The 23,377-nt window shown below is 66.7% G+C and overlaps 1 protein-coding gene across 2 annotated transcripts in view; it reads right to left on the reverse strand.

Moving 5' to 3' along the window:
* Positions 1 to 23,377, reverse strand: part of KCNQ1 (potassium voltage-gated channel subfamily Q member 1) — a 218,504-nt gene that overhangs the window by 145,651 nt on the left and 49,476 nt on the right. For both annotated transcript variants that reach the window (XM_051967079.1, XM_051967080.1), the window contains exons 2-6: positions 18,388 to 18,478; positions 2,697 to 2,823; positions 1,178 to 1,256; positions 827 to 923; positions 533 to 673 (exon numbers count right to left, since the gene is read on the reverse strand). In XM_051967079.1, coding sequence (XP_051823039.1) covers positions 533 to 673; positions 827 to 923; positions 1,178 to 1,256; positions 2,697 to 2,823; positions 18,388 to 18,478 — 535 coding nt within the window. The remainder of the gene's footprint in view (positions 1 to 532; positions 674 to 826; positions 924 to 1,177; positions 1,257 to 2,696; positions 2,824 to 18,387; positions 18,479 to 23,377) is intronic.

Below are 23,377 nucleotides of genomic sequence, written 5' to 3' on the forward strand. Positions count from 1 at the left end.
TTCTCTTGCTGCCCCAGGGCGTTGGCAGGAGGGTACCCAGGGGAGCACTCTGGGGAGCACTCCTTCTCCCAGGGAGCCCCAGCTGGCTTGCCGAGGGCCCTGCCCAGGCCAGACGGCTTCCCTGCGGCTGGGGCAGGTGGAGCGAGCCTGGGCCCTGGCTCTGAGCGCACCAGGAGCCGGCCCGGCCCTCCCAGGGGCGAGCGCCCGCCAGCCGGGGCCGCTGTGCTGCACGCCAGGGACTCCAGCCACATCCCCCCAACTTGCCAACAAACAGCTCACTTGGCCTCCACGGGCGGAGAGGCTGGGAGGCCGGGCCTGCGGCAACGGCCGGGGGAGGGGGAAGCCTGGATATCCAGGGCCTTGCCCACGTCAGCCGGGGCGGCCCCGAGCCTGTGCCCGGAGCTCCCGGGCCACGTCCCCCCCAGCTGTGTCCCCCCGGGCCGCGTCCCCCCCAGCCACATCCCCCTGAGCCGCGTCCCCCCGGGCCCTGGCCTGGGCGGGGGCAGCTCACCCTCCCCGAGCCCGCACTCACCACGCCCCACCACAGGGCATCGGCGTAGCTGCCGAACTCGATGCGGCCGGACTCGTTCACGGCGTCCTTCTCCGCCAGGTACACGAAGTAGGAGGAGAAGATGAGCCCCAGAAACCCGATGTACAGGGTGGTGATCAGCTCCTGGGGGCGCCGGAGAAGGCGTGTGGGCGGGAGACCCTCGCGCCCCTGACGAGGGCCCTTCACTGCTGCCCGGAGTGGGGGGGGCGAGTGTAGGGTGTGCCCGGAACAAGTGCTTCCCCGCCCTCCTGAGCCCAGGCCGGGCCCCCCACTCACCTGCCGGTGTATGAACACCACGGAGCCCAGCAGCCGCCAGGTCCCGCCCTGACGGTCCACGTGCAGCATCCGGAGAATCTGCAGGAAGCGAATCCCCCTGAGGACAGAGCAGAGCGGCTCCTGAGGCCCCGGCCATGGGAAGGTGAGGGCCCGGGAGGCCGGCCGGGCAGGGCGGGGGCGGGCGCTCGGGGCTGCCCGGGCTCTCCTGGCCCGGATTCGAGGGAGGTCGTGCTTCCCAGCAAGGAGCCCCCCAGAGGAAATTGGCCGAGCGTTGGGGAGGGATCTGGGGAGGTCCCAGGCAGGGGAGGGGGCTGGGGGAGACCCGGGGGGGCTCCCCCGAGGGCGGCTTACCTGATGGCGGAAGTGGCAAAGACCTGCCCCTTGGAGCCCACGCAGAGGACGATCATGGAGGCCACCACCACAATGAGGTCTGGGGAAGGGGAGGCAGGGAGGCTGAAAGCCCGGCCTGGTCACGCCGTGGTCCCCAAAGACCCCCCAGTCACCCTGGCCGGGACCACCTGCGCATACCGCCCGTGACCCCGATGGCCATGGCCCAGGCCTGCCCCAAGCGCGCCCTGTGGGGAGACCCCCGAACCATGAGGAGTTTGGGGCAGGAAGGACTCGGGGGGCCCCGGGCTGGGCGCCGAGGGGGAGGCCGGGCCAAGGAAGACTCGAGCTCCTCCTCCAGGGGCCTCCTCCTGAGCAGGAAAAGGGCCCTTCAGACAAGCCTTGGACTCGGGGTCCCCAGGCTGCCGTCCGCTTCCAGCTCTCCGGCTTGGGAGGCTTCGGCCCGGAGCCCGCTCCTGCCTTTACGCGGAGGAGGCCGGGCCTGAAGATGCCCTCTTTTCTCCAGCCATGGCCCGGGCCGGGTTCTGGCCCAGTGTGGGGGCGGCCTGACTGGGGCCCAGCGGTGAGCCCGGAAGGCTGGAGTGGGAACCTCAGCTCTCAGCCCTTGGGCCTCTGGAGCCCGGACCAGGCCCTTCCCCTCCCTGGGAGAGGGATGAGGCTCGAGATCCCTTGGGAGGCCGACTCCGGCCCCACCTGCCCCCTGGAGGAGCTCATTGCCCTCTGGAGGAGAGCTCTCTGCCCGCTGGAGCTCTCTGCCCTCTGGAGGAGCTCTCTGCCCGCTGGAGGAGCTCGCTGCCCGCTGGAGGAGCTCGCTGCCCGCTGGAGGAGCTCACTGCCCGCTGGAGGAGCTCTCTGCCGGCTGGAGGAGCTCTCTGCCGGCTGGAGGAGCTCTCTGCCCGCTGGAGGAGCTCTCTGCCCGCTGGAGGAGCTCACTGCCCGCTGGAGGAGCTCTCTGCCGCTGGAGGAGCTCACTGCCCGCTGGAGGAGCTCTCTGCCCCCTGGAGGAGCTCACTGCCCGCGGCCGGCTCTCTCCCTAAACCAGGTTTTCTTTGGCCCATAATCCCACTTTATTCCCAAGGCCCAGGAAGGTGGGAGTCGCTCCAGCCCCTGCGGGCACATGCCCGAAAACCACCAGGGAGCGCCTGGGAACCGCTTCCAGCCACACAAACCCCAGCGGCCTCCCTTCTGCCCCAGGCTGGGGGCCGGGGATTGGGGGGGCAGCTGGTGGGGAGCGTGGCCCGGAGACGGAGACCGAGGCCAGCCTGGGGACAGTCTGGGCCGGGGCCCTCAGTCTGAAGGGCCCCCAGGAGCCGGGTGAGGAGCCGGGACTTCCTTCGGACACGGGAGGATGAAGCACACGTGCTCTCCCCGAGGCCTCGACTTCCCTCCGGCCCGGGCCGGCCTTGCGGTTCCTGCCAGCTTTGCCGTTCTAGAGCCTCCGGCCCAAGCCCGTCTCGCAGGAAGGCTGCCTGCCCCGGCCCCTCCCCCAGGACGCGCGATCCCAGGCCGAGCAGGGACTCACCGATGATGGAGATGGGCTTCCTCGCAAAGCGCAGCCGGCCCCAGATGCCCACGTACTTGCTGCGGCAGCCCGCGGACCACAGGCGGACCACGTACTCCGTCCCAAAGAACACCACGAGCACGATTTCCTGCGGGGGACAGGGGGAGTGCCTGAGCCCGCGGGCACCCAGGGAGGCTCTGCCCGGGCACAAGACCGGTGCCCCTGGGAGGAGGGCGATGGGGCAGCCTTTGGCAAGAGCCCGCTACGTGCCGGGCAGCCCCATGCCCAGCGCTGGGAAGGGTCCCCGCCCTCGGAGAGCTTCACTCTAATGGGTGGAGAGCAGCTGGAGGCTGGAGGCCAGGGAAGGGGGAACGGCTTATTTGGGGCGTCCCAGGGGGCTGAGATATGGAGCAAGTAACCATCCTGCCCTACCCAAGACAGCCGGGGCCATGATTGCTGCCAGGGGTGGGTGGCACCCTGAGACATGGCCCATCGGAGGGGGCAGAGCCATCGGGGCATCCCCAGCCTCCGCCCAGGAGGCCGCTGTCCCTCCCTGCCTCTGCCCCAAGCCCCTGGTGCAGCCATCCTCCTCTACTTCCCCATCTTCCCCCTGGGGCAAGGGAGCCTGCCCTCCTCCAGTCTCTTTTCCTCCTGTTTTCCAGAATGCCGGGCCCCGGGGGAAGGTGGCTTGCTTTCTTTCCTTTGTACCTCAGTGCCCTGCTCAGACCTGGCACATGGCACAGGATGCCCCTTGGGCACCGTGGCTTGGCAGGCCTGCATGGCAGTGGGAGAAGGCTGCAGGGCCTCCCACTTCATCATCTTCAACATCCCAAACTCTGAGGCCCCGGCATCAATGGGCACCATCACCCTGCCCTGGCATTTCTGGGCACCAGCGCCATGCCCCTGGCATCAATGGGCACCAGCGCCCTGCCCTGGCATTTCTGGGCACCAGCACCATGCCCCTGGCATCTCTGGGCACCAGCGCCCTGCCCCTAGCATTTCTGGGCACCAGCGCCCTGCCATGGCATCTCTGGGCACCAGCACCCTGCCCCTAGCATTTCTGGGCACCAGCGCCCTGCCCTGGCATTTCTGGGCACCAGTGCCCTGCCCCTGGCATCTCTGGGCACTAGCACCCTGCCCTGGCATCTCTGGGCACCAGTGCCCTGCCCCTAGCATCTCATACCCTGGCATGGCCGGGCACCAGCGACCCGCACTCCTTCCCCCCCAGGGCCCCATCCCGCGGGGGCTGCTCTAGGAGAGCTGGGCCGGCCCGGAGGACGTTGGGAAATCTCCCGGTATCCTTTTGTGTGTGGCTTGCCACCGGGAGGAGTGTGGGGGTTCGGGGCGGTCTGCACCCCCAGCCCGGCCGCGAGCCGCCGCTAGAACACGCTGGGGACGGCGCTCTCCTCCCGGGACCCCGGGTTCCACTTTCCCGCCGCGGCTGGGGGGGGGGGAGGGGAGGGGGCGCGTTTCTGGCCGGGGCCGCCAGCCCGGCCACAAAGCCCCCTCAGTGCCCCGGCCCTCCCAGTGGCCTGATCCGTGCGGACCAACGAGCCCCGTCCCCGCCCCCGCCGTTGCGCCGGAGCGCTGGCGCGGGCCCAGGGCGGCCGTTTCCGCGGGCGAGCCTTCCTGAGCACAGCCCTCGTTAAGCCGCCGCACAAAGCCGCCTGTTTTCGCGGCCGCGGGTTTCCAGGGCCCCGTCTCCAACACAAACAAAGGCACAAGGGGCGGCTGTTCAGCGCAGACGCCGCGGGCTTGGCCCCGGGCCTTCCGCGCACGCCCCATCACCTCAGCCGCCGCCTCCAGGTGCAGCACAAGCGGCCCATTCATGCGCCCCCCGCCCCCGCCCCTCCCGCCAGAAAAAGGCCCGGCCCAGTGCGGCGGCGACTGGGGGGGAGGGGGGTTCGGGTTCTTGGAGAAGGGGAAGGGGGGGGGGTCCAGGCGCCGCCCGAGCTCCTTCCCTGCCTCAGTTTCCTCCTCTGCACAAATCTTGGCCCAGACCAGAGTCCTGCACGTGTTCCTGCCGGCTCGGGCACAAAGCGATCGGGAAGAGCCGCCCGGCCCGGGTGCCAGTCTGGGTGCCAGCCCGGGTGCCAGCCGGGGCTGCCCGCTCGCTCGTGGCTCCTCCGCAAACCGCCGGGTCCTAGAGTCCGGCCCTCTCTGCCCAGCAGGCTCGGAGGGGCAGCCGTGAGGGCCAGACCAAAGACGCCCCCTCCCAGCCGGGCAAAGTTCTTCCAGGGACAGAGCCACAGTCCTTCAGGCTCCCCCCCCCCAGGCCCTGGGGCTCCCCCCCCTCCGAGGAGGGGCCGGACCCAGAGGCCCCTCCACAGCCTGGGGACCCCCAACCCCCCCATCCAGGAGCTTCCCTTCTAACAAAGCTGCCCTCCCCCTCCCGAGCCCAGGCTGACTCCCCACAGCTCGCTGAGCAGGGAGCAGCTTCCCGGGGTCCGGGCCAGCACGTGACCCCTGAGAAAACAGAGCCAGAGCTGGGGAGTAATGGGAGGCGCCCAGTTAATAAGCTGGAGGCGACAGGGAAGGTGCTACCGGAGGCCCGGGGAGGCGGCAGGGAGGGCGCTGCTGGAGGCTGGAGGATAGTCAAGGTCCTCCATGGGGAGGACGGGGGATTCCATTTGGGGCAAGTTGGTCGGACATCTAGACAGGATGTCCCAATGGGCGGGGAGCAAGAGGGACTAGAGGGACTGGGCTGGAGAAAGAGATCGGGGAGAGATGACCCGGAGCCCAGTCGAGACCGTTCCCGTTCTCTCTCAGCGCTTTTTATGACAGGCCGGGCCCAGGGTTTACTTCGGTGCCGACAGACACTTCCCCCCTTTGGCCGTCCACGTCCCACTTTTTGGGGCATTGGGGGCGCGGGCGCCCGGCCCCGTCCTGGGGGTACAGATGCCTCGTGCCATCCTGGGGCCCCTCCAGGCAGTAACAAACACAATAGAGCCTTCCAAGCTCAGGCTCGGCCAGAGGAGCCCCGGGGAGCCAAGAGGCCGGAGACCGGGGGAGCCATCAGCCCGAGGCCTGGGCCACAAGGGCGTGTCCCCCCCTCGCGTCCTCCCTGAGCACCAGCTGTGCCCGGGGGAGCAGCCCCAGAGCCCGGCAGAGACCGAAAGGAGCCAGACTCGGGGGAGGGGGGGCTCCTCTGAAAGTGTGGGTCAGGGCTAAGAACTCCAGGACTGTGATCTTGTTGACTCTCCAATGATACGGATAGCCATCCCTCTGAGCCTGCCATCCCGGGGGACCCTTGTCCATGTCCTCCCCTAAATCGATCCAAGAGAGAGCCTTGCTCGTCCACTTATCCCCTGCCCTTCTCCTCACCGTGTGACCAGCCTCCCCTCCCGCCACGGAGTCCTCAGGATGCCCTGTGCTCCCCATTCTCTAAGGGCTCTCATTGGTCTAGCTGCCAGTCCAGCCGCCCCCTTCAGTGTTGTATGCTTCTCAGCCTGGACCAGGAGCCCGGGGCGGGCAGGGAAGCCAGAGTGGGCAGAGAAGCCAGAGTGGGCAGGGAAGCCAGAGTGGGCAGAGAAGCCAGAGTGGGCAGGGAAGCCTGGGGCGGGCAGGAAAGCCAGAGTGGGCAGAGAAGCCAGAGTGGGCAGGGAAGCCCGGGGCGGGCAGAGAAGCCAGAGTGGGCAGGGAAGCCTGGGGCGGGCAGGAAAGCCAGAGTGGGCAGGGAAGCCCGGGGTGGGCAGGGAAGCCAGAGTGGGCAGGGAAGCCAGAGTGGGCAGAGAAGCCAGAGTGGGCAGGGAAGCCCGGGGCGGGCAGGGAAGCCCGGGGTGGGCAGGGAAGCCAGAGTGGGCAGAGAAGCCAGAGTGGGCAGGGAAGCCAGAGTGGGCAGGGAAGCCCGGGGCGGGCAGGGAAGCCAGAGTGGGCAGAGAAGCCAGAGTGGGCAGGGAAGCCAGAGTGGGCAGAGAAGCCAGAGTGGGCAGGGAAGCCAGAGTGGGCAGAGAAGCCAGAGTGGGCAGGGAAGCCTGGGGCGGGCAGGGAAGCCAGAGTGGGCAGGGAAGCCCAAGGCGGGCAGAGAAGCCAGAGTGGGCAGGGAAGCCCGGGGCGGGCAGGGAAGCCCGGGGCGGGCTGGAAGTCTGGCCCTTCCACAAACTGGCTCACTTCCTGTTGTCCAAAGGTACCAGTCAGGAAGGGCACCTCCGTGGATGGCCGCGGATGCAGCGGCGGGCATGGCCTGTCTAATTCTTGAAGGCCCAAGGCCGTGATCTGGACAGAGCCCCCGGGAAGAAAGCTGGGACCCCGACCATCCACACAGGGGAGCCCAAGTGGATGAAGACCTGATTGCTCAGAAAAGCGCGACAGACTTTGCCTGCCTGGTCTAGATCTGGGTGGGGCAGCCCAGCTGGGGGAGCCGATCCATGGTTTGAGGGAGACTACAAAGCCTTTCTCCCAATGACGGGGGTGGGGCTCACAGATGATACCCCCCACCCTGGAATGCCCAGCCAGGGCCTTGTGGCCTTTCCCTCCAGGGCTCCAGGCTGTCCTGGCTCATGGGTCTCCAAAGCATGCTGGCTCTGGTTGGTTCTCCCGCTTCTGACCCTCAGCTCGAGCGGCTCCTGTGTTTGGGGAGCCGCGGTCCCCGCGAGGAGCCGAGGGGGACGAAACCGAGACGTTGCCCGGGACGGCCAAGAGGAGAGAGGGTGGGCCGGAGCCCGGGGGCCGTCACAGCCGGCCCGGGGCTGCCGACCAGCACTCTTGCTCCCCTTGGCTGGGGGGGAGCCCCCGCGGACCCTTCGTCCCTGCCCATCCCTGCCGGGGGAGAGCCAGCAGCCCACGAGAACAGCGGCTGTTTCTGAGGTCCGGACGCCTGGCTCTGTGACCCGGAGACGTGCCCCCCACTCCCCCCGGCCGGGAACACAAGGACACAGGGGGTCGGGGGGCCGGGGCCCAGAATCTGGGCTCTGCTCACCCCCAAGGACAAGGTCCTGAGGCTGCCCGGCCCGGGCCCCCGGCTGGAGCCCCTCTCCCCGTCGGACTGGCTGCCAGGGAAATGAGCTATGGAAAGGGGGGTCTGTCTGCCCGTGCACGCAAATAGCAGCGAGGCAGTCAGCTCTGCACACGAATGTTTGCAGGCCCGACCGCAGAGCGCTTCCTGAGGCAGCCGCCCAGCGCCCGGCCCAGCAGAAGGCCGCTTTCATACATCAAAGGCTCTGCGGCCGCAGTACCTGGCCCGGAGAGAGGAAAAAAGCCCTGTGGCGTCCAGGGGGCTCCGGGAACAGCCGCCCCCCCCCCCAGACACACACGGACTGAAATAACACGACAGCAAACACTTCACAGGAGCCGGGGGCCGAGGGCCTGGAACTTTCCAGCATTCCTCCCCGCCGGCCCCCCCGCCCGGCACACGTGCCGATGTGCACACACACAGCCCCCCGCCCCGGACCCTTCCCGAATGTGGAGGGGGGGGCACCGTGAAGCAGCCCCTGCCGCCCCCCTCCCTGCACCCTTCCTGAACATGGGGGGGGCACCGTGAAGCAGCCCCTGCCGCCCCCCTCCCTGCACCCTTCCTGAACATGGGGGGGGGCACCGTGAAGCAGCCCCTGCCGCCCCCCTCCCTGCACCCTTCCTGAACATGGGGGGGGCACCGTGAAGCAGCCCCTGCCGCCCCCCTCCCTGCACCCTTCCTGAACATGGGGGGGGCACCGTGAAGCAGCCCCTGCCGCCCCCCTCCCTGCACCCTTCCTGAACATGGGGGGGGGCACCGTGAAGCAGCCCCTGCCGCCCCCCTCCCTGCACCCTTCCTGAACATGGGGGGGGCACCGTGAAGCAGCCCCTGCCGCCCCCCTCCCTGCACCCTTCCTGAAGCAGCCCCTGCCCCACCAAGGCTCTCTCCTGGAAGGGATGGTGAATTAGCCAGGATTTCAGAGTCACTGAACGCCCTTCTCCCTCAGCCTCATCCTCATCCTCACCCTCCAGAAACAGAGACACAGAGAGACAGAGCTAGAGAAAGAAAGGAGAAGGGAAGGAGGGAGGAAGGGAGGGAGAAAGAAACAGTGACAGAGAAACAGAGACAGAGACAAAGAAAGAAGGGACAAGGGAAGGAGGGAGGGAGAGAGAAAGAAACAGTGACACAGAGAGAAAAACAGAGACAGAGAAACAGACAGAGAAGAGAGAGAGACACAGACACAGAGACAGAGAAGAGAGTGGGGGAAGGACGCGGAGGAGGACGACAAGGGTCACTCTTCAGCTCTCGGGGGCCCAGCTGTGGCTACCAGTGGGAGGCCCGAGCTCTGTGGGAGGCGGCAGGCCCGTGCCTGGGACAATGCAGGAGCACCTGGGAGCCCACGGGGCCTGGCCGGGTCACGGCAGTTGCAGGGCTCTGGGGAGGCTCCGTCCTGCCTGGGCCTGGGGCTCCAGTCCTTTCACTTCCTAACAGAACCAGACCTGGCCCCAAGGGGGGCAGGAGGCCAGCTGGGACTCAGCTGAAAGGCGGGGTCTGGGTAGAAAGAACACTCAGTGGCTTTGGGGTCAGCAGATCTGGGTTCAAATCTCTGCTGGGCTCCAGAGCACAGGAAAACAAGAGACAAAAGGCAGCCTGTCCTGCCCTCAAGGGGCTTATGTTCTGCAGACTGCAGCCATCCAGCAGTGCATGAGAGTGAGCTCCCGTCACTGCAGGGATGGAAGCTGCCATTATAAGCTGCGGGGTCCTGGGGCCCACTCCCCTCACTCCATGACCAAGGAGGTCGCCGGGTCCTCCTCTGGAGACCGAGGGAGTGGAATGGGAGGGCCTCTGATAGCGCCACTTCCCGCACTCGATAAAGTCTGAGGCGTGCTGGCTGCGGGCCCCCCCCCCGCCCCCCGCATTTCTGCCTGGGTGAGCCCAGGGAGCCGGCTTCTGCTTCTCTAAAACGCCAGCGGAGCGCCCGGGGGCCGTGGGGGGTCTGGGGGAGGGAGCACACTGCGCCCACAGACGCCCCCTCGCCCTCGCCAATTGGATCATTTGCCCAAGGCCCGAGGGGCCACTCTGGGGGCCACGGGACCCAGGAGGGAAGAGACGGATCTCTGCTCTCCTGAAGAAAGGGGAAGGAGGAGAGCCACGGAAGAGCACACACCCCATTACAGGAGGAAGAGGAGGCAGAGAAGGGAAAGGCCAGTGGCCAGGCCCACAGAGGGGCCCTCTCCCTCATCCCTCTTCCTCTTGGCTCCCCGTGACTTTGGGGCAACCGGTGATGGCAGGGACAGGGAAGGGTGGGTCCTGCCCAAGCGTGCCCCCTCCCCAGCGGTGCAGAGAAGGGCCGAGGCTTGCAGGGAGCCCAGCCGGCCTCTGGCCGCTCCTCCGTGGGAGGATGGCCGCCCTGAACCGCCGGAGAGCGGGCTCCGTGACAGGGATGAAGTCATTTTGGAGCTCGCCTCCCCCACCCCCGATCTCCTGATCCAGGAGGAGGGAGGAGGCCCCGGCTCAAGGAGAGGCTTGACAAGCTGCAGCCCCCGTCCACCCACGGCTCGGAAACGTTAATCCCGCCGGCACCGAGGCCCCGCGGTATGTGTGAGATAAAGCAGCATCTGTCTGGGCCCCAGCTCCCCTGGACCAAACTAACGCCAAACTATTGATTTCTCCCATGCTCGGAGAGTGGAAGCGCTGATTAGGGCAAACAAGGCGCCTCTGTTCTCCGCAGGTGTTCGGGGGCCCCGAAAACGTCCCGCCACTCTCCAGACGCCCCGGCCAGGGGTGCCCACCCTCACCCGTGCCAGGAGAGCCAGCCGGGGCAGCTGAGGCGCCGGGACCCCCGCCGGGGCTCAAGGCGCCCGACTGGGCAGGGGCTTCGTGGAGCTGAAAGGGTCCCATGAAACTCCTTCAGAGGGCGAGGCCCTGGCACAGACTCTGGGCACCGAACGTGAACCAAGCACTTTCTGTGGGACACACGGGCCCTGGCAGGATGGAACCGTAACAAACGTGTACCAAGTGCTTTCTGTGGGACACACAGGCCCCGGTGGGATGGGGCTGCCCAGCACAGCCCTGACACATGGCACAGACTCTGGGCACCGAGTGTGTACCAAGCGCTTTCTGTGGGACACACAGGCCCCGGTGGGATGGGGCTGCCCAGCACAGCCCTGACACATGGCACAGACTCTGGGCACCAAGCGTGTACCAAGCGCTTTCTGTGGGACACACAGGCCCCGGTGGGATGGGGCTGCCCAGCACAGCCCTGACACATGGCACAGACTCTGGGCACCGAGCGTGTACCAAGCACTTTCTGTGGGACACACGGGCACCGAAAGAAAGGCCAGAGTTTCCCGGAGGAGGGCATGCGCCGCTTGCCCACTCGAACTAGTGTCACAGGGAACAGTCATCAGCTCCGTGGAAGGTCGCGCTTCCCAGGCACGAGAAGGGGCGGCAAACGGGGCCGTGGCCGAGGACCTCGGACCCCCTTTCCCCAGAGGGCTCGGGGCGGAGGCGGGGGATGCTCCGGGGGAGATCCCCACCCAAGCACCAGATGGCCTTGAGCTCTCCAGGGTCCTTCCCTTCCAGCCCTCAGATCCTAGGAGGAGCTCAGCTTCCTAGAAAAACTCTCAGCACCATTAGAGATTTATGTTCCCACTTTGTAAACCTCAAGGTGCTGGGTAAATACAGCGAGCGCGTTATTATTATTATTGTTATTAGAGCCAGGCATTCATTCACGCCGGAGGAATGTGTGACATTTGGAAGGGGCCCAGGTGAGCCGAGAAAAACAAACAAGCCTCCCAAGGTGGAGAATAACACCTTTCAATGGGAACTGGGGGCCTTTCATCGGGGCCGGGGAAGAGAGGGCCGAGGAGGAGCCCGGGCAACGCGGGCTGCCGGGGGCGCCTTCCGAGGGGCTGCCGGGGGCGCCTTCCGAGGGGCTGCCGGGGGCTCCCAGCCCCGAGCGCTCGGAGACTGTTGGGTTGAGGAGGATAGAAGGGGGGCCACATACCGGGACCATCTCTACAGAGGAGGAGAGGAGAGAAAGGGAAGGATTGATGGAGAGAGAACAGAGGAGAAGGAGAGAGGGGACAGAAATACATAGAGATGGAGAGGCAAAAGGAGAGGAGAGGAGAGACAGAGACAGAGAGAAGTAAAGAGGAGAATAAAAAGGAAAAAAAGAAAATTTTAAAAAGACATAAGAGAGAGACAGAGAGAAGTAAAGGGGAATAGAGAGAAAAAATAGGAGAAAGGAAGAAGGGGAAAGAGAGAAAAGTAAAGAAGGGAATAGAAAGAAAGAAGAGGAGAAAGGGGAAAGAGAGAAAGGAGGACATGACACAGAAAGTTACAGAGACAGAGAGAGTCAGAGTGAGAGAAAGAGAGACAGAAATAAACAAGGGAATAGAGAGAGAGAAAAGAGAAAAAGAAGGGGAAAGAAAAACAAGGAGAAAGAAAGAGAGACAGAGAAGAAGAGAATAGAGAGAAAAAGAAGAGAAAGAGAAAAGGGGAGAGAGAAAGGCAGACATAAGAGAGACAGAGAGACAAAGAGAGAGAGACAGAGACAAAGAGGAAGAGAAGTAAAGAAGAGAAAAAAGAGGACAAAGGAGGAAGGGGAAAGAGAGAGAAAGGAGGATATAAGACACAGAGACAGAGAGAAAGAAGAGGAGAGGGGGAGAAGGGGGAGAAGTAAAGAGGGCAATAGAGAGGGAAGAAGGAGAAAGAGAAAATAAAGGAGAGAAAGGAGAAGAGGAGACAGAGGCAGGGAGAGTGAGCAGGGAGAAATAGAGAGGGGGAAAGGAGAAAGAAAATAAAAGAGAAAGGAGAAGAGGAGACGGAGGGAGAGTGGGCCGGGAGAAGAAAAGGGGGGAATAGAGAGGGAAAAAAGAGGAGGAGGAGGGGAGAGGGAAGAAAGAGAGAAGGATCAATTGAGAGAAAAAGAAGACAAAGGGAGAAGGCAGAGAGGCAGTGGGGATGAAGAGGAAAGAGAGGGAAAGGGAGAGGGAGCCAATGGTGCAGAGGCTTTTCCATGGACACTGAGGGACCCCCAGAGCCTCACATGCTCAGAAGTGCCAGCTTAGTGGGGGGGGGGAGGTCTTGCCTTGGAATCAGGAAACCTGGGTCCCAGCCTCCCTTGGGCTCCCGGGTGGGGGGAGCACTTCCCACCCGGAGAAATGGCGCGAGGGCAGGGAGCCCGGGGCCGCTGGCGCGGGCCAGAGCTGCCAGCTTTGCCCAGATTCGGGGCTGGACGTTGCCGCGAGATCCTCGAAAACGGGTTCTTTGCCAACCCGTGGGCGGAGGAGCCGGGCACTGCCCGAGCCACCTGCCTCTGAGCGGCCGGCGTCTCCGAGGGAGACTCCCCACTAACCACTTTTCAGACCAAGGGCACGGCAACAGCTCGAGAACCGTTCGCATTGTCCCTGTGATTCTCCCATTGACCCTGTGGGGAGGGGCCATTATCACCCCATTTTACAGGCAAAAAAACTGAGGTCACAGAGAAGATAGGAGTTGCCCAGAGCCCCATACATCATCCACTCGGGCCCGCCTGACACCCACTGGGCTGCCCCTCAGCCGCTCCGAGTCGCGTCTGTGGGGTCCCGGGCCCTGCCCCAGCAACAAGGCTCCTTCCCTCCCCCCTTCCTGGATCTGCCTTTTTGTGGCTCCCACCTTTGGGGCGGGGGAGGGCAGTCAGACCATGGGCTTTCTTTCATTGTTTTGGGGGTCTCAAGTCCCCCTTTCTGGGAAGGGCATATTCTCTAGCTAGGAGGAGCCCCGGGGACCTCCCGCAGGACCTTACCGCCCACAGCTGGGCCAGGGCAAAGAGCCAGGCCGCAGACTGGCAAGGGCACCGATGCCATGACAGAAACGGGGAGGGTCCTCGGGCCCATTTCCGGCTCAGCCGCCCCAGCCCACGGGCAGCAGAGGGGCCCCAGCCGTGCTTCCGGGAGGGCCCCTTGTGCGACAGCTGGGCGACTTGTGTGGGAAGTCTATTGTCCACAATGGGCAGCTCAGGGCGATGGAGCATCAATAGACTCCTCCCATTCTCCCCGACCGATTCCCCCTGGGAAGGCGTGCCAGGGGGCGGAGGCCCCTTCTCTGCATTAGCCCCGGCCCCCCAGGCCCATGGCTGTGTCAGCTGCTACTCTCCCCTTAGGACAATGGGGCCCAGCTGGCACTGGTCAGGAAGCACAAGGTCTCTGCGGAGATGGAGAAGGGGCTCAGTGTGGTCCGGCCTAGGGGCAGGCAGGCCCCAGAGACAGAGACAGAGACACAGAGAGAGACTGAGACAACAGAGACAACAGAGAGAGAGTCAGAGAGAGAGAGACAGAGAGAGACAGAGACAGAGATGGAGAGAGGAGAGAGACAGAGACAACAGAGAGAGACAGACAGACAGACAGACAGACAGAGAGACAAGAGAGAGAGAGACAGAGACAGAGACAGAGAGAGAGACAGACAGAGACAGACGGAGAGAGGAGAGAGACAAAGACAACAGAGAGAGACAGAGAGACAGAGAGACACAGAGACACAGAGAGACAGAGACAGAGATGGAGAGAGGAGAGAGACAGAGACAGAGAGACAGAGACGGAGATGGAGAGAGGAGAGAGACAGAGACAACAGAGAGACAGAGAGAGACAGAGATAGAGAGAGGAGAGAGACAGAGACAATAGAGAGAGAGACAGACAGAGACAGAGACAGAGACAACAGAGAGACAGAGAGAGAGACAGAGACAGAGATGGAGAGAGGAGAGAGACAGAGACAATAGACAGAGAGACAGACAGAGACAGAGAGACAACAGAGAGAGACAGAGACAACAGAGACGAGAGAGAAACAGAGAGACAGAGACAACAGAGACAACAGAAAGAGAAAGAGAGGGAGAGGAAAGTGAGAGACACACACACTCATGTTCACCCACTGATTCTTAGCCCACCGATCACTGCCCACAGCACTGAAAGGCCCTTGGAGGCCAGGGGCCAATCAGCCCCTCTTGCTGCTACCTGAGCCCGGGGAGGGGGAGGGTATGGCAGGAGCCCCAGAGCCCCCGCAGCCTCGTCCCCACCTCCCGCTGCCTAGGAAAGAGGAGGGGGGGCCCGTAGCCCAAAGCCTGACTAGCAGGAAGGGCCCCTCAGCGTCCGGACCCCGGGGCAGGGGGAGGCTCCCAGAGCCCGGGCTGGCCGGAAGGGCCGGAGGACTGCGCTTGGCCCTGGTGTCCCAGGGACCACAAGGGGCTCCCCACCCCCAGGCCCGGTGCCCACCCAGTAGGGGGCCTGGGCTGCCAGGAGCACCTTCCTCCCTCTCGGAAGCCCTCGGCCGCCCCGAGCCACGGCTTCTCCCGGCACGTCTCGGCACGGGGGGCGCCCGCCTGGTGCTCCCTGGGGGGCCGGCCCCGCTCAGGATCCCGGGGGGCTCCCTGCCTTAGCTGGCCGGGACCTGGGGCTACCACATCCAAGGGCAGAGGCTGCCCCCTCCAGGCCGAGAGGGGAAGGAGGGAGCCCCGTCCCCGGCTCCCTCGAGCTAGCCCACAGAACTGGGGGCTCGGGGGCTCTCGGGAAGGGGGCAGCCCCTCCACTTTATAAGCGACCCCCAGGGCCGCCCCACCGTCCCGGGGCACAGTCTCCTGCCTGCCCACAGTTGTCCCACCCTGAGGGGCTCCACGTCCCGAGGGCCTCGAGCTGCCCACCTCCTCCTCCCGCCTGGTGGCTCTTCCAGACCATCCCCCAGCACAGCCAGCCGGGAGCAGCTGGGGCAGAAACTCCTGCCCTCGGGGGCCTCCCGGTCTGGCAGCCCCAAGGAGGAGCATGGGAGGAGGCGGGCACGGGGTCCCTCGAGCTCAGAGGTAGGAGCCAGGCTGGGGGATCCACAGTCTCACAGGGGAGCTTCAGGAGGGGACCCTCCCCCCGCTGCCCAGAGCCCCAAGGACACCCCGAGGGTGCGGCCTCCCGCGGGGGCTCTCCCCCCCCCCCCAGCTACCACCCCTGGAAGGCTGGGACGGGACGGGGCCCCCGCCCCCACTGTGAGACTCCAAGGCAGGAGTCCATGGTCGGGTCTGTCCAACCAGGAGGGAGCCTGAGGCCCCCCCCCGAACACCCCCCGTCCCGGAAGCCCCCCCACAGCAAGGCCGCAGAGGCGATGCCGGCCCCCAGGGAAGGCAGAGGGCCTCAGTGCAAGATGGCATCGCCGGGATGCCCAGGAAGGAGCCCCGGGAAGCCGGGCAGCCCGCGAGTCACGGTGGGGGGGCAGCCCCCCAAACTCGGGGGGACAAAACAACCTCAGTCTCACGAAGAAGCCCCTGGTTTCCATTGTGGTTGGAAACGCTCCTTTTGTGAGTGTGTGACTGTGTAAGTGTAAATATATATGGGGGGTCTGTCCCAGCAGCCCGTGGAACCCCCACAGTGCTGCCCCGCCCACCGACACTGGGGACCCCCCCATCCACCTGTGGGAGGGAGAGAAGGAGACCACGGGTCACAAGCCCTCCTTGGCAGGAGCCAAAGGCACGGGCGCCACTGGGGGTCAGGACGTCATTTTCCAGGGTCTTGGGGGTCCCTAAAACACAAGCCTGGAAGCCACAGCAGAGCAGAAAGCCAGGGCTCGCCTCAGCCACGGGCCCGGCCGGTGCAGCCATAACATGTCGAGCCCCCCGATGAGCCCGGGCTGCCCGGGGGGGCGTTCTCGGGGAGCCAGGGAAGCACTGTTGGGGAGCCCGGGAAGCGTTCTCGGGGATCCAGGGAAGCACTGTTGGGGAGCCCGGGAAGCACTGTTGGGGAGCCAGGAAGCACTGTTGGGGAGCCCGGGAGCGTTCTCGGGGAGCCGGCGGCCCCCGGGCCAGGCCGGCAGTCACGTTTCCACCCGTGCAGCTGCGGGCGCCCCCGAGGACGCACATGTCTGAAAACGTGCCCGTTAACGGTCCTGGGCCGGGCCCAGCTCTGAAACAGGATTCCTCCAAGAAAATCATTTTTTCAGGCGCACTCAGCAGAATCTTTAATCCCCTTGGACGCTGCCTTCGGAGCGCTGAGATCATGCTGGGAGCGCAGCTTTCTGGCACCAGAAGAGCCCGCTTATGAAAAGAAGGAAAAATATGGTCTCTCTGGGAAAATCCATCTTCGGAGGCTTTTTCCGCCCTCTCCAGATCGTGTTCTCAGCGTCCAGGTCGCACATTCCCCATCTGGGGCCCGGCCCGGCCCGGCAGCCCTCCAGCCCGCTCCCAGCTCCCCAGAACGCCGAGAAGGGCCAGGCCTTGGCCGGCCCCCCTTCCTCTGAGCCCTCGGCGGGCGGCCCACCTGCCCGGAACGGCCTCGCTGACCCCGGCTCGGGAGCGGCCCCGGGGCTGGGGGAGCCAGGAGCGGGGGGAAGGGGCCCTGCGCGGACAGGCGGGGAAACTGAGGGTCCCCGGCCCGGGCGAGCTCCCCTGCCTGCTCCCAGATGGGGGAGGTTCCTCATCTGACTGCAGGGGGCGCAGCCCTTCCGCAGCCCCCCCCCCCCCGGCCACGTCCATCCTGGCCCATCCTTTGCTTGGTGCTAGAGGCTCCCCCTTCCCGGGACTGCCCCCCTCTCAATACCCCTCTGCCCCCTCACCAGACCGGACCCTGCCCTTCCACCCGCAAAGGGTGCTGGGAAACCCACCCGGCTGGCGGGAACAGTTCAGCTCAGGAACCGGGTTTCAGCCCCCACCCCCTCAGCCGGGCCGCCCCTCGGGCCCAGAGTGCTCGTCTCCTGCAGCCCCGGCCCACAGGAGACCCTTCCTCATTGCCGCCCCCGGATCATGTTCTCCCTCCTCTTCCTCTCCCTCTCTGAGTGTCTGTCATTCGCAACTGCGGGGACCGGCCTGTGCCCAGGCTGTGCGACCCCCTTAGCAGCAGAGAAGCCCCCGAATCTCCAGTACAAGAGCGGCCTTGATTTAGAATCAGACCCGGCCACACGGGAGGAATCCCTGCCCAGCACCCGCAGCCCTCACAGCCCCACAGCCCCATGGCCCACCTTGGGGGGTCTCAGCCCTCTCAGCCTGCCTCAGGGGGTCCCAGCACCCGCAGCCCCCACAACCCACCTTGGAAGCTCCAGCTTTCCCCAGAAAGCCCCTCTAGACTCAGTTCCAGAAAAACACAAACTTCAGGCAAATGGCCCGGAGGGGGCAGCCTCTCAGGAGGGCTCAGCGCCCCCCCCACTGCTGCCCCCCCCACTCCTGGTTTCCTGGCCGCCGGGCACGCGGGCTCTGGCCGTGGTGGTGCTGGGACTTGCCCCTGGCCAAGGCAGGAGGGGCCCCAGAACCTTCTCTCCAAGCCAAGGGCTACGAGAGCCTTGGATTTAAGGAGGGACCCCCGGTTTGTGCCCAAGCCTGGCAATGGCCTGGCTTCTGCTCCCGGGTCAGGGCCTCTGAGGGGGAGGGTCTCTGGCTGGGGGAGATGTGGCCCCCGCCCTCGGGGAGCTCGGGCCTGCCCCTGCCAGGGGCCGCTGTTCCCTCTGTTTGCTCTCCTTGGCAAGGCCCGAGCTGAGGGGGGGGGGGCGGGGGGCAGAGGCCTGTTCTTTAGGCTCCTCCCACAGCCCTGGGCACCGGGGGAGCCAAGTCCCCAGCAGGGGAGACGTTGGGCAGCTCGGGCCCCCCCCCGGCACAGACCTGGCTGAGACACCCCCTCCAACAGCCACGGGGCCAGTCCTGGGAGATGCGGGGGAAGGGGCGGGAGGGGGGGTGGGGAGGGGGACAGGAGGAAGCGCTGCCCCGGAGATTGCTGGGAGCGCGTGTGAAGGGCCGGGAAGAGGGAGCGGGGGCAGGGGCTGCGGGTCTGGGCGGGCGCACCCGCCCAGGAGGGAGGGGGAGCCCCCCTTGTAGGTACGTACCATCCAGAAGAGGGTCCCCGTGGCCAGGGCCACGTACTGCTCGATGGTGGAGAGCACGCTGAAGATGAGGCAGATCAGAACAATGAGGAAGCTGGAAAACAGCCCGAGAAAGAGCCCGTGTCAGTGCGAGCCCATCCCCCCGTGCCCGCTGCCCCTGGCACCCCAAGGTGCCCGCCACTCCCTGGGGGGCACTGGGACTCCCCAGCACCATTAAGCTTAGGAGCCCCAAGGGGGCATCTCCAGTCACGGGGTGGGGGGGGCGTCTCCGGGCATGGGGGGCACTGCCAGCCATAGAGGCATCTCTGGGCATAGGGCACTGCCAGTCACGGGGGCATCTCTGGGCATGGGGCACTGCCAGTCATGGGGGCATCTCCGGGCATGGGGGTATCGCCAGTCACGGGGGCCGTCTCTGGGCATGGGGCACTGCCAGTCACGGGGGGCACCGCCAGCCACAGGGGGTCATCTCTGGGCATGTGGGCACCGCCAGCCATGGGGGGGCATCTCTGGGCACACTCAGGGGGCTCAGGAAGGCTCTGCCAGCCCCCAAGCACCGCCCCAGGGCTCCGTGGGTGGGCGTGGCTGCACCTGCCTGGGGCTCCCTCAGCCCTCAGAGGCGGGGCCTGGAGGTTGGACTTTAGGCCGGGGGAGGAAAGCCCCCCCAGACAAAATCACCCCCCCCAATTCTTCAGACTAAGCTTTAGATGGGGCCGCTCTCGGCCCCTCCCTCCCAACCCTGGGGGGGAACATCTGCCCCCAAGGGGAGTCTGATGAGGATCCGGCGGGAGGACGAGGGGGTCGGGGGCTGCCCGGAGGCCGGCCTGGAAGCCCCGCCCACGAGGGCGCTCCCTCGCCCCCCATGCCCTTCCCTGCCCCTCCCTTTAAGCCCACCACCCTTGGGCCCTCTGACTGTCCTGCAGCTCAGCGCCCCATCTGCCCACTAGGTGGCAGCAAAGACCAGGCTATGCACCAGGCAACCTGGGGCCCCAGAAGTCTGGGAGCCGGGGATGGGCCGGGATGGGGGGGGGGGGGGGGGAGGGGGGTCAGGAGCAGGGGGGGAGCCTTGGGGGGGGAGCCGTGGGGGGGGGAGCCGTGGGGTGGCCGAGCTAACAGACGTCGGCACCCCGCACAATCACTCCTGGGGGCTCAGCCTCGCTCTGGGGGCTCCCGACGCTCTGTCCCACCGTGTGCGGGGGGTGCCCTGGCTGCTGCCCGCCTTGGCCCCTCGGAGGGGGCAGAGCGTTTCTCCTCTGGCTGCCCCCATGTGCCCGGCGGGCAGGGGCGCCCCTGGGCAGGGGGGGGGCGGGCGGTGCCCTCGGGGCCGCAGGACTCACAAAGGGGGCTTGGGAGGCTCAGGCCTGGGGGCCGGGGGGGGCGGTGACAGGGGAGCCCCCGGGAGGAGGGAGGCGCGGGGCCGTCCCGGGACAGACCCCCCAGACCCGAGCCCCCCACGGCAGGCGGCGAGGCCCGTTCTCCCAGGCAGAAGGGAAGTTCTCCCCTGCTCAGGAAGGGGGCAGCATCGGCCAGGAAATGGAGGCGGCCTCGGCCGGAGCTCGGGCCCCACCTGGGCAGTCAGCGGCGATCACGAGTCCCTCCTGCGGCCGGGAGGTGCTGAGGGACGGGCCTCAGTTTACCCTTCTGTCGAATGGGGGGGGGGGGTTCTGCGGGTGCCAGCGGCTCGGTCTGAACCGGCCAAGGACGGCGCGCCCCCCCCAGACTGCGACCCCCAGGGCTCCCTCCGGACCTGTCCCCCCCCTTTCGGTGACCCCCCCCCGCCTGCCCCCCCTCCCCTGCTGGGGGTCCCTTCCAGCTGCCCGAGGCCTCGGGAACGAGCCCGCGCACAGAGAGGGAGCGCGGAGGCCCTGTCAGGAGGGGGGGGCCGGGGCTCCCGGAGGCTGCTCCGCTCAGACCCCCGGGGAGGGAAGGGACAGACCCGGGTCTGGGGCCTCCACGCGCAGGAGGAGTGGGAGGGTTTCCGGGGGTGAGACCCCCGTCAGTGAGGGAGCCCAGGACAGGCCGCGGGGGGGCCCAGACCTTCCCTCCTCCCGGTGGTCACAGCTCCTTCCGAGGACAGGGGGCGCCGCCCTCCTCCTGGCACAGCTTAGTGCCCGCGTATCTGCCGCCGGGCCCGGGGACACAGGGAACCTTTGGGTTCCTCCGGGTCGGAGAGAAGGACGGGGCCGGAGGGAGCCTGGGGGCCGATGGAGAGACTGAGGCGAGCGAGTCCAGGGGCCCGGGCTCAGGGGGCTCGCAGGTGACCCTCAGCCCCGGAGGAACCTGGATCCCGGCTCTTGGCCCCCTCCGGCCTCCTCGGCCTCGGGCCCGAGCCCCGCGACCAACAGCCAATGAGCCGCGCCCAGGACTGCCCCGGGCAAGATGGGGGGGCTTCCCAGTCCGAGCCCCCCCTCAGGACTCGGGCATTGGAGCTGACCCCACCCCCTTTTACACAGGCAGAAAATGAGGGACACGAGCAGCACACGGGATTGTGGGTACCCACGGCCCATCATGGAAGGGGAGGCCCCGGGGAGGGCAGAGCGGCTCCTTCCCCCCCCCCCCCAGACCCCGAGGCCTGTCAGCCAGTCCCACAGAGCGTGGGGGGCTGAGCCTCCAGCAGGGGGCACCCGCTGCCTCAAGCACAGCCCCCCCCCAAGGTCCCGCAGCAGACACACAAGCCCAGGACCCCGGCCTTGGCTGGGTGACTCCGGGAGGGGCTGAGCTGTGAGAGCCGCGCCCGCCAGTGCCCCCGACCCTCGGCCTTCTGGAAGCAGCTCCCCCGCCCACATCCCGCCCTGCTCCCGAGGCCGCCATGGGGGGGCACCCCAGGGACCCTCACACTCATGGATCGGATCCCAGGGCCAAAAGGATTCCCCAAGTGGCCACAACAAACTTTAAGATGAATGAATGAATGAGCACTTATTAAGCACCCACGGTGTACCAAGCCCAGCAAACAGCGTGGTCAGACAGGCCCCACCCCCTTTCTCAGCCAGCATCCGACCCCTTGAGCTGTGACCATGGAACAGGGTCTGGCTCCAAAGCCCCCCCTCCCCCTCCCCCTCTCGATGGCCCTGGGGCTCACCCCTCCCCCCCTCGATGGCCTTGGGGCTCCCCCCTCCCCCCCATCCTCGGCTCTCTTCTCCCTGGGCACAATCAGCGTCGGGGAGACCAGCCTCCTCCTTCCCCTCCCACGGGAGCCTCTGTGAGAAGGGGGCGCCTCTGCCTGCCAGGGGCTCCAAGGAGAGAATCCCGCAGCCCGGCCCCGGGCCCTCGGTCAACGATCCGGGTGCAGCCGCACGGGCCGGGCAGGTGCAGGCCCACTGTTTGCTTCCGGGGCTCCCTGAGGGGGGGCCCCCAGCCGGGGTCCTGGGGCAGGGACGGAGCCTGTGGGGGAAGGGGGCGGGTAACCACACTCCCAATCACAGACACCCCAGGCTGTGAGCTTCCCAGCCCTGCGCAGACACAGCTTTTCTGGAGTGGTCAGTTATTAAGCACCTTCTGCATACACAGCCCCCAGGCCTCCCGGGCACAGCGAGGCCCTCCAGAGGCCCCTGGGAATGTGAGCCCGGGGGAGGGGGGGAGGGGGCGACATGTCCCAGAGGCCTCCTAGTCTGTTCTCCCCCCCCCCGGGCGTGGGCCCCTCTCGGGTTTCCCCCCCTCCCCCCCTCGCAGCCCAGCCCTCCGGGATCAGGCCCCAGCCTGCCCAGGCCCAGCCAGGCCCCGGGAGGTGGGAGGCGGCTGCGGCCGTGACACAAACAACCCAGGGCCCGGCTCCCCTCGGTCCTCCCGGCAGCGGGTGGGGGCCCCCGGAGACCATGGCCCCGCTCTTACAGGGAGGTGCGAGTCTGGGACTTCGGGGGAGCCCGGGGGGACCTTGGAAAGCCACAAAAACAAACGGAGAACAGGAGAAGGACCCGGGTCAGCAGGTCTTGTTTGTAACAAGCAAAATCTGGACAAAACTGAGCGTTTATGTCCCAGGACACGAGCAAGGGCGGCCATTCCTTCCCAAGGGGGCTGGGGGGGGAGGGGGGCCCTTCCTGCCAGCCCAGGTGCCAGCAGCGCTTTCCCATCCATCCCAAGTATCATCGCCCTCTGACCCGGCTGAGGAAAAGGCCCTGGGGCCTGGGGGGATGCGCTGCCTGTCAGTGAAGGTCCCTCCTCGCGGCCCGGCCTGGGGAGCCCCGGGAGCTGCTGCCCCCCCTGAGCCCGGCCGGCAGGAAACCCCAGGGCTCCCCCGGGGGCTTCCCTCGCCGAGCCCCCCCCCTCAGCGGCTCGTGCACAGGCCCAGCAGGGAGTCCCCGCGTTCTTCCAGCCTGGTCAGGCTGGACCTTTTCCCACAATCCCTCTGGGAGAGGGGAGCCATGAGTGCCAGGGTCGCTGGCTCCATCTGAAGGGGGGGATCCCGGGACCCCGGGAAGAGAAGCCCAGGCCCGGAGACTCCCCAGACAGGCCCAGCCTCCCGGAGCGGGGGGGGGAAGGAAGGGGCGCTTCCGGGGCTCCTGGGGGGCAACGGGAGCCGAGGCCCCGAAGCAGCTCGCAGAGCTCGGACCCGCCCCGGCCGGGCCCACCCGGGAGGACCCGACGCCCCGTGAGCCGCTGTCTCGGCCCCAGGTTGCGGGGACACGATCACTGCGGCTGTTCCCTCACCGTCCTCGGTTACTGCAGGAAGCTCTCGCAGGGAGGGAGGGGGTCCCTTCCCAAAGCCCGCCCTCACTGACCCTCCGAGCTTCCACAACATCCTGCCGCCTATAAATAGCCCGCTGGCCCTCCTGTCCACGTCCGCAGTGCTCCCTGCGCAGGCGGCCTCCTGCTAAGTCCGCAGCCCCAACCCAGGACCGGGAGCAGGGACAGCAGAGGAAGGGAAAGTCCTGCGGGCGGCCGGGACTCGGAGGCTCTGCCCTGCCTGGAGCCCGTCAGAGGGCCGTCCCTCCTCCAGCCTTTCCTCAGTGAGCCTCTGAGCAGCCCAGGGGGAGGAGGGGGGGAGGACCACCCTCCGCTT

Source organism: Antechinus flavipes, chromosome 6 (genome assembly GCF_016432865.1).
Source record: "Antechinus flavipes isolate AdamAnt ecotype Samford, QLD, Australia chromosome 6, AdamAnt_v2, whole genome shotgun sequence".
Lineage (NCBI taxonomy): Eukaryota > Metazoa > Chordata > Mammalia > Dasyuromorphia > Dasyuridae > Antechinus > Antechinus flavipes.